Source organism: Solea senegalensis, linkage group LG14 (assembly GCF_019176455.1).
Source record: "Solea senegalensis isolate Sse05_10M linkage group LG14, IFAPA_SoseM_1, whole genome shotgun sequence".
In the NCBI taxonomy this organism is placed as follows: Eukaryota; Metazoa; Chordata; class Actinopteri; order Pleuronectiformes; family Soleidae; genus Solea; species Solea senegalensis.
In genome coordinates this window covers 22,367,734-22,380,888 of record NC_058034.1, presented here as the reverse complement: position 1 = coordinate 22,380,888, position 13,155 = coordinate 22,367,734, and the positions used below count along the sequence as shown (strand labels likewise).

The following is a 13,155-nucleotide window of genomic DNA, read 5'->3' as shown; positions in this document are numbered from 1 at the left end:
TCAGCACCGATCGCCACCAACATGGGCCCAGAACTGTTACAACTTTGCCAGTCCTGGTCCGATCTGAACTAAACCTGCTGGGATTGATGATAGTCTGGCCCTGAAGCTGCCTATGGGAAAATATACAATTTCAAAAACAGTGCCCGGTGACGGCAGACAGAGTTTCACTTACAGACCCATCCTAAACATGTCTGTAAAAGATGACCTCCCTACAGGAAGTAGAACCCCCGAACAAGAAGTCTGACATTGTCTGATCTGCACGAAACTTGATATGTGAGTCGAGGGACCTTCCTATAACATGTTTACGGACACGCATTTTACCCAACAGGAAGTCGGATATTTTAAACAGGAAGTGCATTTTTGAGGCCCTGAACATACCCCAAAACTCACCAATTTTTGCGACCGCATCAGACCTGGTGAAAAATTACGTCTGTTAGTGGTTCAGGGAATGTGCGTCAAAAATGGGGAGGGGCAAATAACTAAAACTTGTTGGCCTGAGGAGCAGGTTTAACGTACATGCACAAAACTTAGTACACGCATTCATTAGGTCGTGACGGTCAAAAAATCTAGAAGACTTGAGCCCTAAAATGAACAGGAAAGCCGCCATCTTGGATTGAAAGTTCATTAATTTGCAATTTTGGCGATGGTATTTGAACGCACTTGTCCTAGCTTTTTCGTGCGATCACCTTCAAACTTGGTGCGGTCACTGTGGACAAGTTCAGGAGCTTACGATGTTTATGGTTAGTTAAAATGTCACATTATTATTATTATTGTTATCCCGGGTTTTCAGCATTCAAGTTGAATCAAATGTTGAAACAGTACTTAAAGTTAAGGGGATAACCCCGATTCTGCCTGAGAAGTGTCTGCAAGATCACCTGCAGTGTGGAGCAAAGTTTTGGTGACAGAAGTTACACACTAGAGCTTTAATCATACAGATAAATCCATGTCTGAGACGCTCAGACCTGTGCCTGCATGTTTCCCCAAAACCACCTCTGAATGTGATTATTTTAGTGGGATCTGAGAATGTGACCTTAATGCACTGGGTGTGTTTAGACCTTAAGTGAGCCCCGCCCACTTTATTGACTCAGGACTAAATGCCAGGTGTCACTGAAGCAGGTCTGTATTTATCTAGTGCTTCATATCCATTCACTTGTGTCTCTGTGACGATCAGAGCCTTGACCTTTCAGTTGAAAGACGACCTGGTCGACCACTGATCCACAGCCAAAATACAAACATCCTACACCTATTTGTGTGATTAATTAAAATAGGTGTGGCTTTCCAAACAACACAGTACCTCATATGGGGACACACTTTTTTTTTACTGTTATCAGTGTAGAACCTAATGTTATTCTGTATGAAATGGACAAACCTGTGATTTACATATGTGAATGAAAATGATCAATCTTAAGTAAAAGACAGGAATAACTGTCTGTACTGATTTAATCTCAGTTATTCATTGTCCAGGTATTGACTCGGAGAGGGAGGGAGGAGAGAATCAGGGAGGGAGGAGTTACTGTATATGAGACCTGAGAGTTCTGAGGTTATTCTGTTCATGTGTCTCTGTCCATCAGCCGATCATGCTTCTGTCGCTGCGCTGTCTGCTTCTCGCTTCTGCTGTGCTCCTGTGCAGCGCCGCTCCCACGGTCAGTGTCACAGTCTGTGTGTCCATGTGTCTGTGCAACATGTTTACAATCCTGACAATTTTAGTTTAACTTTTCAAAGAAATATGCATTGATAGAATAGAATAGAGGGCCCACATGGTGGTATAAGGGCTAGCACTGTTGCCTCACAGCAAGAGACTCACAAGTTTCTGTGTGGAGTTTGCGTGTCCGTGCTCCGGTTTCCTCCCACAGTCCAAAACGTGCAGATTAATTTTAAATTGACCATAGGTGTGAATGTAATCCAGGGTTCACCCTGCGTCAGATGGGATTATAAAATGAGTGCGTGAGAATATAAAAAAAGAAATATAAAATACTTTGTAGGTAAATGTGTAGCGCACTACAACTGACCTGAGAAGCTGACCCTGAACAGGTTTGTTCTGGTTCTGATGGACTCGTAGCACCTGCCACCTGGCAAACAGGGTGAACTGGTGGAAGCTTGGACGAGAAGCGTCCTCGATGATGATCTCAGGAGATGTAGATCGATGGTTCTACTGTGGAAACTCTGACTGCAGTCTGTTCCGTGCTGTTCGAAGGTCTCCAGCAGCTTCACTCTTATGTTAGTCCTCGTGAACACTCTCAGGAAGTGAAGAGGCTGGTGCATCTTCTTCATAACCACGAGAATGTTTGAAGTCCAGGGGAGGTCAGCAGAGATCAGGTTGCTCGAGTGTCAGGATGGGTTATTCCTCACTTAACTGAACCCAAACTCAAATGTATTCCAATCCTGCTGCTGCCAAGAAAATCAAGTCTTCCTAAACCCAACGGATCAATGAGGCTATGACACACAGTGCAACCACGATCAAATGTTACTCACCCACTCAGTCATCTGAACCTTCTGCCCTCTGGGAGCAGAACTCAAGAACAAATCAGATCCAAGCCGTCAAACTGGATCTTGTGTGGTTGTGAGTCTGTTACTCTGTGTTCTGTTTGATGACGGTGGAGATTTCCCACCGGAGACGAGGGCTTGGCATCAAACAACTAAAAACTCCTCTGTGTCACCTAATATCAAAGATGTGTCGTCGTCGGACATCAAACTCGAGGAGATAATTGGTTCAGCTCCACAGCGTCAGTGAGCCAATAAGCATTCACTGATATCTAACAGTACTCGTGATTGTCTTCTTCTAGTCATTTCCAGGAGGTTATTCAATGAGAAGTGGAACCCTGTCCTCCTCAGCTCAAAGTTCTCCATCACAGTTCTCCTCATCCTCTCATCTCCTTTTTCTAATAAGTTCTTCATCACAGCTCCAAGCTTTTAAACAAACTTCTTGATCGCAGTTCAAAGTTCTTCAACATTGCTCAAAGTTTTCCACCCAACTGCTTCCTCGTCTCCTCAGTCTCTTTATTAGGTTAATTTCCAAATCACTCTGGACTCCTCCTCTCTCCCAAAGCTCCTCCCAACCTCTTTGTGTTCAGCTGTCTCATGTCGGGGGTTAGACTTAATGACATTTTTTCTTTCGCGATGGTCTCCATGTCAGATTATCAATCACAGTGGCGTGGATTCTTGTCGTGTCTTGTTCAGCAAGAGCCTGAGCGATCATTGTTCATGATGCTGCCCAAGTTCATGGGTCATGGGTGATGCTTGTAGTCTTGTGCACAGACACAAAAAAAATAAAAGAAGAAAAAAGATTGTGGACCCGTTCCTGGGTGTCACGAAGACAGTGTGGAGTTAGGGTCTGTTAAAGGTCTGTTAGGGTCTGTTAAAGTTCTGTTAGGGTTTGTTAGGGTCTGTTAAAGGTCTGCTAGGGTCTGTTAAAGGTCCGTTAGGGTCTGTTGAAGGTCTGTTAGGGTTTGTCCAAATTTCAGGAGCATGCAGGAGATGTATGGAACCAAGTCGGTGGTGCTAAAAAAAAAAAGGTACAAGCATTTTGACCATTAAAATAAGAATGTTTTCTTGTAATGAAGTTTATGGCCTTAGGGACAAAAGTGGCTTTGCCAGAGGTTTGGGTTCTTCCTCTACTAATTTCATGTGTGAAATTGGGCAGCAGATTAATTGTAGCTCATTTGTAGGACAAACATGGGGGCTCGGATACAAATTGTCCTCTGACGGTGAAAATCCTGGACGCAGTGAGAGGAACTCCAGCCGGGTCAGTACCACTCTGGGTGTCTCGCAAGGCTGCTGATGGGGGATGGGCACTGATCGCTCACGGGTATGTACAGTATAAAGTACAAGGTACGCATGTTTCTGCCTTCTGCTTCTGTTTGATGAGTGCAAAGCAAACAAGACAGATTTGACTGTTTGTCTCCGCAGAGTGACAGACGCCACAGGAGAGATCCACAATCTGATCACAGAGGAGCAATTCCCAGCAGGGGTGTATCGTGTCCAGTTTGACACCAAGTCTTACTGGAAGAATCAAGGGAGCGTGCCATTCCATGAAATAGCTGAGGTGAGTATGAACCAGTCATCACATCAGTCCAGCAAACACTGGCCTACAGAAGAGGAAGTATGAGTAAAATAGGCCTACTTAATGACATGTGGAGTCCCTCAGGGGTTGATTCTTGGACCCCTTCTCTTTAGCTTATATATGCTGCCTTTAGGCCTAGCTCTGCAGAAATGTCGACTATGATAGTTATGTAGATGACACGCAGATATATCTTACACTGTTCCCAGATAACTACAGTCCAATAGAAATATATCAAAATAAAAGACACAGAAAAAAATGAATATTGTTGGCCTCAGACAGTGTACACTGGCCCTTTAAGACACTCCATAACATGCTATATGACCAATGTGAAGGCTTATCTATCTTTCTGATCCTGATGTCAGACAGCAGTCGTCCAACAGTATTTACTGTTAGGAGCAACTGTTTTAGGAGCAACCTATATTCAAGCAACTGTTCATCATTATTTGAAAACACTCTCTCTCTCTCTGTTTGTACGAAATAAAATTTGCAGAAATAAAATTTACAGAAATAAAATCGGTAACCCTTTATTTTACTGTATGCTAATTACCAGGTATTTACTAAGAAACTAGATGGTAACAAAACATAGTTAATAGGAATGTTCCAAAATAACTAAGTTAGTACCTAGTAAGTACATGGAAACATACTAGGAAACTAGATGGTAATACAATCTATGTACTAAGAAAGTACCTATACAGAAGGATAGTAAGTACTATGTTATTACTTGGTAAGTACATGAATAACTACCAAGAAACTAGATGTAATACAATTTATGTACTAAGAAAGTACCCATCGGAAAGCATAGTAAGTACTTAGTTATTACTTAGTAAGCACATTAAAACCTTCAAGGAAACTAGATGGTAATACAATCTACATACTGAGAAAGAACCCATACAGAACGGATTTAAGTACTAAGTTATAACATACTAAGTACATGGTTGCATCAACTGATGAGGCAACGCTCTATTTACACTGCTCTGGCTCCGCCAACTTTGAACTTCGATGCTAATCGTTGTGAAACTGAGCCAACACCCAGAAGAATCTGCAAAACTCTAACTGTAAGTTGAAATATTGTAATAATATTGTGATTGTATTATTATTGTGGGACAGGTTATAGTAATAGTTTGTGTTACTTTTTTAGTTGGAGAACAGTTTATCTAAAACTCAAAGTTAATGTATGTACATTACATAAATTTAGTCTTTTATTGTGGTAGGTCATCTGTGCAAAAATTATGCTTTTATTTTGAAAGGCTAAAATACCGGAAGTAGTAAAACACGAGAGAAAGGTGGTGCCAATTAAGCAGTTATGGTGATTTATTTTAGCACTTGGCTGACAGGGCACAAGCTCTGTATATGTATGTTTTGGTATTATGTGTGTTTTGAGTTATTTTTAATCTCAGTTAGTACTTCATAGAGTTTCATGTGAATGTTATGCTAGTAGCATCACTTCATTATTAATTAATTAGCATCCAGGCTAACGTTAGCTAGTGCAAGGTATACACACGTTACTAACGTTTATTGCTAGTTAAATAGCTATGTATAAATGTAAAATATGTACATGGTATTAAGTGTATATAATAGGAATTGGTCAATGAGATGTTCAGAATTGCAGTAACTATACAGGAATAAAGTTGATGAGCCATACAATGAAGTTATGAGAAAGAGTATTGGAAACTCGACTGAGAGCAGAAGTCAGCATTTGTGAGCAACAGTATGGTTTCATGCCTAGAAAGAGTACTACAGATGCTGTATTTGCTTTAAGAATGCTGGTAGAGAAATACAGAGAAGGTCAGAGGGAGCTGCATTGTGCCTTTGTAGATCTGGAAAAAGCCTATGACAGGGTGCAGAGAGACGAACTATGGTACTGTACGAGGAAGTCTGGAGTGGCAGAGAAGTATGTTAGACTGGTGGAGGACATGTATGCCACTTGAGACAATGGTGAGGTGTGTTGTAGGTGTGACAGAGAAGTTCAAGGTGGAGGTGGGACTACGTCAGGGTTCGGCTCTGAGTCCCTTCTTGTTTGCGGTGGTGATGGACAGACTGACAGATGAGGTTAGACAGGAATCTCCATGGACTATGATGTTTGCAGATGACATTGTGATCTGTGGTGAGAGCAGAGATCAGGTGGAGGAAAAGCTCGAGAGGTGGAGATATGCTCTAGAAAGGAGAGGAATGAAGGTTAGTCGCAGCAAGACAGAATATATGTGTGAGAATGAGAGGAACCCAAGTGGAACCATGAGGCTACAGAGAGTGGAGATAAAGAAAGTGGAGGATTTTAAGTATTTAGGGTCAACAGTCCAGAGCAGTGGAGATTGTGGAAAAGAGGTGAAGAAATGTGTTCAAGCTGGTTGGAATGGGTGGAAAAAAGTGTCAGAGGTAATGTGTGATAAAAGAATATCAGCCTGAATGAAAGGAAAGATATACAAGACAGTGGTGAGACCAGCGATGATGTATGGTCTAGAGACAGTGGCACTGAGGAAAAGACAGGAAGCAGAGCTGGAGGTAGCAGAGATGAAGATGTTGAGGTTCTCTTTGGGAGTGACGAAGATGGATAGGATCAGGAATGAGTCAATCAGAGGAACAGCACGTTAGATGTTTTGGAGATAAGGTCAGAGAGGCCAGAATGAGATGGTTTGGTCATGTACAGAGGAGGGATAGGGAGTATATTGGTAGAAGGATGCTGGGATTGGAACTGCCGGGCAGGAGGTCTAGAGGAAGACCAAAGAGAAGGTTTATGGATGTAGTGGAGGAGGACATGAAGTTAGTTGGTGTGAGAGAGGGGGATACAGAGAACAGGGTGAGATGGAGGAGGGTGATTCACTGTGGCGACCCCTGAAGGGAGCAGCCGAAAGGAAAAGAAGAAGAAGAAGAAGAATAGGAATTGGTCAATACTCTGTCCCCGAACTGTACACAGTTCAGTAATGTGCTTCTAACAACTGCTATATTTCTAAAAATGGTTCCAATTGTTATAATTTGTATATAAGTTGTCTTGGCCTTGTACAACAATTTACTAACTGTGCCATTCTAAATAAGCATCTCTTATTACCCAACTAGCAAATGATCTGTAATGATCTAATTCTTTGTTTGGCAATATTGTGTACCACTTATATTTCAGAAACTATGCCAAAACCCAGAACAAGCAAGGCAGACAGTGCACCCCACAGAAACGACAGCGACCCCTACAGAAACATGTAAACGACTGCAAAGTGTTTCTTGAGTAGCGTCAAGACTTGTTTGACCTGTTTGGAGGCTGCGGCAGTGCTAGTTGACATTTTGTGTGAACATATAGGCATTTGCAATTTATTACGTTGCTTTTTCATGCATAAGTTGCCAATTGTAAGCTTCTCCCACTACCGATATGCCAAACTCCCGGAAAAACGAAAATGCGTCTCAACAACGGCAAAGCACCAGGGCTACCGCTAGCTCAAAAGCTAGCCAGGCCTCTCCTGTATCACCAGCTCGGGAGGCCACGGATGATTCCATCTCCACTTCCAAAATACATGCGCTTCTTCAGAAACTATCAGACGACCAAACAAAAATCCTGAATGACCAAGCCATACACTTTGCAGACATCAACAAGGACGTGTCAGAAACGAGAAGAGCTGTCAAGGCGATTGAGGGTAAGCTAGCCGACATGCAAAACCAGGTTGACTAGCGTGGAGGCTTGTCTAGACATGCTAGAGGAGGTGGAGAGGCAGCGCGGTGACTCGCCCCCGCCTTCAGCTTCTATGGTGTTGAAGACAAAGATGCCATATCATTTTTGAGGGCTACTCTCCCCGAGATCCTTCAGGCTGACTTTGAGGGGGGCCTGGATTTAGAACGTGGTCAAAGGTCGCTACTACCAGCCCCCAAGGCCCTTCATCGTGCAGTTCTTGAGGTTTCAACAGAAGCAGCGGGTGAGACAGTTTGCTAGAGAAATTGGGGACGTCCACTGGCAGAACCAGAAGATAAGCTTCTATCAAGACTTCTCCAAGGCCACGCAGGAGCGACGACACTCCTTTCTGCAGTGTAAACGAAATCCCGTTTGTCATCGGTTATCCTGCTGTGCTTTCATTCTGTTTTTCACTCTGCGGGGAGCACAAGTGGATTTGTATCAAGACTCTACTGGTTCTTACTGCAGCGTTCTTACAGTCCTCTGGTGTGGACACAATGTGGAGGAGAGATGTTCCAGATTTGGAACCTATGCTTGACTGGGATAAAGTATGGATTAGTGTGGGCTTAGCATCCATAAACCCTCATCAACGAATACATTATAATTATATACATAGGGTTTATTTAACTCCTAGGAAGCTTCATTTGATGAAGGTTTTTAATGATCCTACGTGTACTTTCTGTTCTTCCAAAGTGATAGGCTCTTCACATGTTTTGGGAGTGTACCCCAGTGGCCGACTTTTGGAAGATGGTTGCCGTTAACCTCTCTAAGTTGTTTAAGATCAGATTGCCCTGTTTGCCTGCCACACTCATTTTGAATGATTTGTCAAGACTGGGTTTGACACTGGACAAGAGAAGAGCATTGTTGGCTGGACGTACGGCTGCAGAAAAACTGGTTGCTACATGTTGGAAAAAACTCCACATTCACTCTCTTTTGGAGCGTGGGTTTTCACATACTTGGATATTGTTTATTTGGAGTTGTTGACAGCTCGGGTCCACAGAGCTAAAGAGTCAGCAATATAGGCTTGAAATTCACTCCTCACTATCCTCCGTGGGTTGCAGGTGTAATTTGTGGGAAATGAAGTTTTGGATCCAGGGGTGGGTGGGTTATTTTTTAGGATTGTGTGTTGTTGTTGTTTTTTTTGTTTTTTTTGTTGTTTATTCATATGTATCTGTGTATATGTATAGTGATGTATGTATGTGAATGTATATTTATGCTCTATTTTTGTAAGTGCATATACCTATCTATATTTTTCTTATGTTCCTTAAAATAAAATAAAAATTTGATCACAAAAAAAAGTTCTGTTAAAGTTCTTGTGAGAAAACAGCCTTTCTGTATGGGTACTTTCTTAGTAAATGGATTGTATTACATCTAGTTTCTTGGTAGTTTTTCATGTACTTACTAAGTAATAAAGTAGTACTTACTATCCTTTCTGTATGGGTACTTTCTTAATACATAGATTGTATTACCATCTAGTTTCCTAGCATGTTTCCATGTTCTTATTAGGTAATAACTTATTAATTACATAAAGTTATTTTGGAACATTCCTATTAACTACATTTTGTTACCACCTAGTTTCTTAGTAAATACCAGGTAATTGTAAACCTGGACTGTTACCAGGACTGTAAAAATAAAGGGTTACCAAAAAACTATCAAATTTTATTTGTATCACCCACATTTAGAGTTAAACAAAAACGGATCAGCTGATTGTAACATGTTGGTTTGTTTGTTTTAGACATTTCTAACGTAGTTGTTTGATTTCATTGAGATTTTTACAATTCATTGAGTCGCAGACGTTTTATTTGCTGAAGTTGCGACATTTACACTGTTGGTTGTAGTGTGCGAGTGTCATTGACCCTGTGCTTCTGTGTGTGTGTGTGTGTGTAGGTGGTGTTTGAGGCCCATGCTGAAGGTCACCGTCATTATACACTGGCCTTGCTCCTCAGTCCATTCTCTTTCACCACCACAGCTGTGGTCACTGACACACACCAGTGATACTGGTACACATCAACCTGGTTAAGCTGTGTGAGGTGGGAGCTCTTCTGACTAATGGTGTGTGTGAAGGCCAAAAAACAGCAACCACAGGAAGCGAGGATATTTTGTGAGGACGATCCGGCTGCTCCTTACATTCTGTCACACCTTCAAATGGCTGTTATTACTTGGTTTTCGGGCTATAGTTGAAATGAAGGCGATTAAACAGATTAAAACGTAAAATAAAAAGTTACTTAAAACAAAGGAGGTGGTGAAACTAATTTAGTTGTGGTGGTTAGAAAGTTAGAATAAGGGGCACAGAGTGAAATGTTCCTTTATTACCATCAATAAACTCAGTCTCACTATCCTGTAGCACAAAATGAGCAAATAGTCCCCGATAAATTAGCTATTATGTGTGCTTTATTGTGTCTTTTCAAAATTCAAATAGTGTATTTGTGTTTTTATTCACTGTGATTGGGAATGAGTTAAACCACAGTAAAAATCACATTACCACAATACAAGGAAAGAGCTGTGAGAACATGTCCTCGTCCCACTTTAAGGTTGTGGTTGTGCAGACGTGACCTTTTGGTACAAACGTGTGTGGAAATGTAAATAAACAAAAAGATAACCAGCAAATCAAAGGACTTGTGGTCAATAATTGCACAACAGTGAACAAGAAAATGCAAGTTTTCTGGGATGTACCAACATTTTCTGTCAAAGAACAAAATACACTGAACAACAGGAAGTGTGACATATGGTAAAAGTGAATGGTTAACTGAAAACTCTTTGGGGGAGTGGACAAGAATAAAACGACAACAACATTCTTTGTTTTCCACATCGTTTATTTGTTGAAAATGCCGTTCAGATATTTGGTGAATGTGAGTTTGTGTTGTGATATGAAAAAAAAAAGAGGACAATTTGTTTGACTCAAAACCATCTTTAATTTCTTCAGAAAGTAAAGACAAAATGAAACAAAGGCACAAATAAACACTGTCAAATGGACATACAGCTGTGTGATTGTGAAGATAAATCTCAGATATTTGTGTTGGCCATGAGATAAAAAGCAGACATTTAAAAACAACTCATTAGACAGAAGTTTCCAGTTGAACACAAATGGCATCGAGAGCAGAATTTTGGCTTTGCAGAAAAAAAAAACGTTGAAACTTAGTGGAGGATCACTTGGCGACGATCGTGAACTGCAGGACACGTTGACCACCGATGCCCTGATGTTCTACCTAATTCCATGTTAATCGACTGTGCCACAGATGACCTGGCAAACAGTCAATAATCATCGAGGGCTACAAGCAAATTTGGCAGACGACAGACTCAGGTCTAGAGTTCTTTTCTTTTATCTCAGAAGCCAAAATGATTGTACGCATGGGAGAAAAGTTTGTGCAACGTTCAGGCTCAGGAGATGGGGATGTTGATTCTTGACAGATGAATCTGCTCTAAAGACAAGAGAACTCAGAAGAGAGTGTCCAAAAGTCACAGAATCAGTCCCAACTGGACTTGTAGATTCCTAGAAGACACCTGACCAGGGTTTGAAGGAGGTCTGTGGCTCCAGGCCTTATCCACACGGAAACGGAACACTTTCCAGATACAAGCTTTTTCTTTCAAGAACAAGTCATTGTTTAGAGAAATGTCTTCACACACACAAATCCCCGAAAACGCTGTAGTGTAACCAAAACTCAAACTTGAAAAAGTCTGTCCAGTTCAAAACATCAAAGCCCAGACCACGTCGTCAAGCAGAGTCTTGGATCTATGTAGGAATAAGAGTGTGAAATGTTCTTAACGGAGTGGACAATTGCAACACCAAAGCATCTGAAAAGTGTTTTCTTGTTCTGCACCAAAGGTGGCTGTTAGCTTAGCATTAGCTCACAGTGGGGATTTAACCAAATGTCTTCAAAGAAAAGTTCTTCTGAGATGCAGATGAACCCAGACCTTCCGACATGGATCCGACTACCACTTGCAAGCTGCAAGGTTAGTTAGCTGTGGATTGAGGGGGTTAAATGGGCTGTCTTGTAAGCTAACAGTAAAGAGTTTGATCCCTACCTCCTCCAGCCAAACTCTTCTGTCCTCAGGCAAGGCACACAACCCTAAGATTGCTCCTGATGGCTGGGCAGTGTTTGGATATTTGAATATTCTCAAGTCTCACACATGAGAGCGAGTTAAAGTAACGCAGGGTTCAGTGTGTGTTGAGCTAACGGGAGCAGCTAATGAGATGCATTCAAGAAACCTCTGAAGTTTCACAGACTTAATGCTCCTGCTGCTGCTGCTGCCTTGTGTGATTTCATCTAAGCTAATGACATTTTCTGAGCATTCATAAATTCATCTGAACAGGAGATGAGCACGAGATGATGCTTTCAGGACCAAAAACACATTTCAAACACTCTTCAGATCAATTGCACATCCACTCTTTAGCACAGTTTTTAACCAAACTCAATTCAAAGAGATTCTTGTGGTGCATCATTGACTCAACAGCAAACACTGATGATGACACTTGTTTCACATGTTTTATAACAAAGTGTCACCACTTTGAAACAACACATGGACACAGATTCAGAGTAAAACAGGCTTAATACAGTCAACATCATCATTCCTGTGTCACCGTTTGGCCACTCTTCATTTTCCAAAGGGATTTCTTAAAATTGTACTGCACCTGTTCAATGACAGATGTTCACTCGATAAGCATTAAAACATATTTTCACATTGGAGCTGGACTCAGTTTTTTTTGGGCTCATCTTCTGCTTCAAACCACTTCAACCAAACATCAGTGTTTAAAGTAACTGCAAGTAAGATTTTTTTTCCTTCTCAATGAAAAATTGAACACAAGTAGAACCAAATCATCAACATCCATAAGCCATCATTATAAAGACTCTGTGGTTAAGATGAGAAGCAGGCTCAGAGAGGGAATTTGTTTAACTACATGATAAATAAAAGTCCGCATCAGCGACATGGAGACCATTTGGTTCTTAAATAATCTTTGGTCAACCAAAGCTGTGATGGACACGTCTCACAGTGAGATGCACAAGCACAGTTTGGACTGAAACCATAAAACCAAAACTATTTTCGATGTGGATGAAGTTTGGATATGCAAGTACAAAAATAAAAACAAAAAAACACATTAATAACATATGACATTATGTGATTTAAACCACATTTGGGTGCAGTCTGAAATCAATTAAAATCTGATTTCAACAGACGAGCCTCAGTCTGAAAGCTGCCTGAAAATGATCCGATTTAACAAAGGAAATCAGATTTGCCTGCAGTCTGGACATAAGGGAGGCATCATGAGGCAGTTTGACATAAGACAAAAATCAAATCATAAGATCTCGATCAGAAATGGCCCGAGTTGCGATGAAACATCACAGGGCGTACAATCAAAGCAAACGTCCAAAACATACCATCCAACGCATTCTGAATCCAAAAGCTAGAGATACTGTAGGTTATCTACACAATGAACATCTGGTCCAAA

The 13,155-nt window shown here is 41.3% G+C and overlaps 1 protein-coding gene across 1 annotated transcript; it reads left to right on the top strand.

Annotated features, from left to right (window-relative positions):
• Positions 1-1,467: 1,467 nt before the first annotated feature.
• On the top strand, positions 1,468-10,501 carry ttr (transthyretin (prealbumin, amyloidosis type I)). Its single transcript, XM_044043593.1, has 4 exons — positions 1,468-1,643; positions 3,666-3,805; positions 3,907-4,042; positions 9,597-10,501. The coding sequence occupies exons 1-4, from the start codon at positions 1,578-1,580 to the stop codon at positions 9,702-9,704; spliced, it is 450 nt and encodes a 149-aa protein (XP_043899528.1). The 5' UTR covers positions 1,468-1,577; the 3' UTR covers positions 9,705-10,501.
• The last annotated feature ends 2,654 nt before the right edge of the window (positions 10,502-13,155 follow it).

Excerpts from the sequence above, each read along its gene's own strand:
- ttr (XM_044043593.1), top strand. The coding sequence starts at position 1,578 with ATGCTTCTGTCGCTGCGCTGTCTGCTTCTCGCTTCTGCTGTGCTCCTG. Across the intron at positions 1,644-3,665 it reads TGTGCAGCGCCGCTCCCACG|GACAAACATGGGGGCTCGGA; the intron begins GTCAGTGTCACA and ends GCTCATTTGTAG. Across the intron at positions 4,043-9,596 it reads CATTCCATGAAATAGCTGAG|GTGGTGTTTGAGGCCCATGC; the intron begins GTGAGTATGAAC and ends GTGTGTGTGTAG.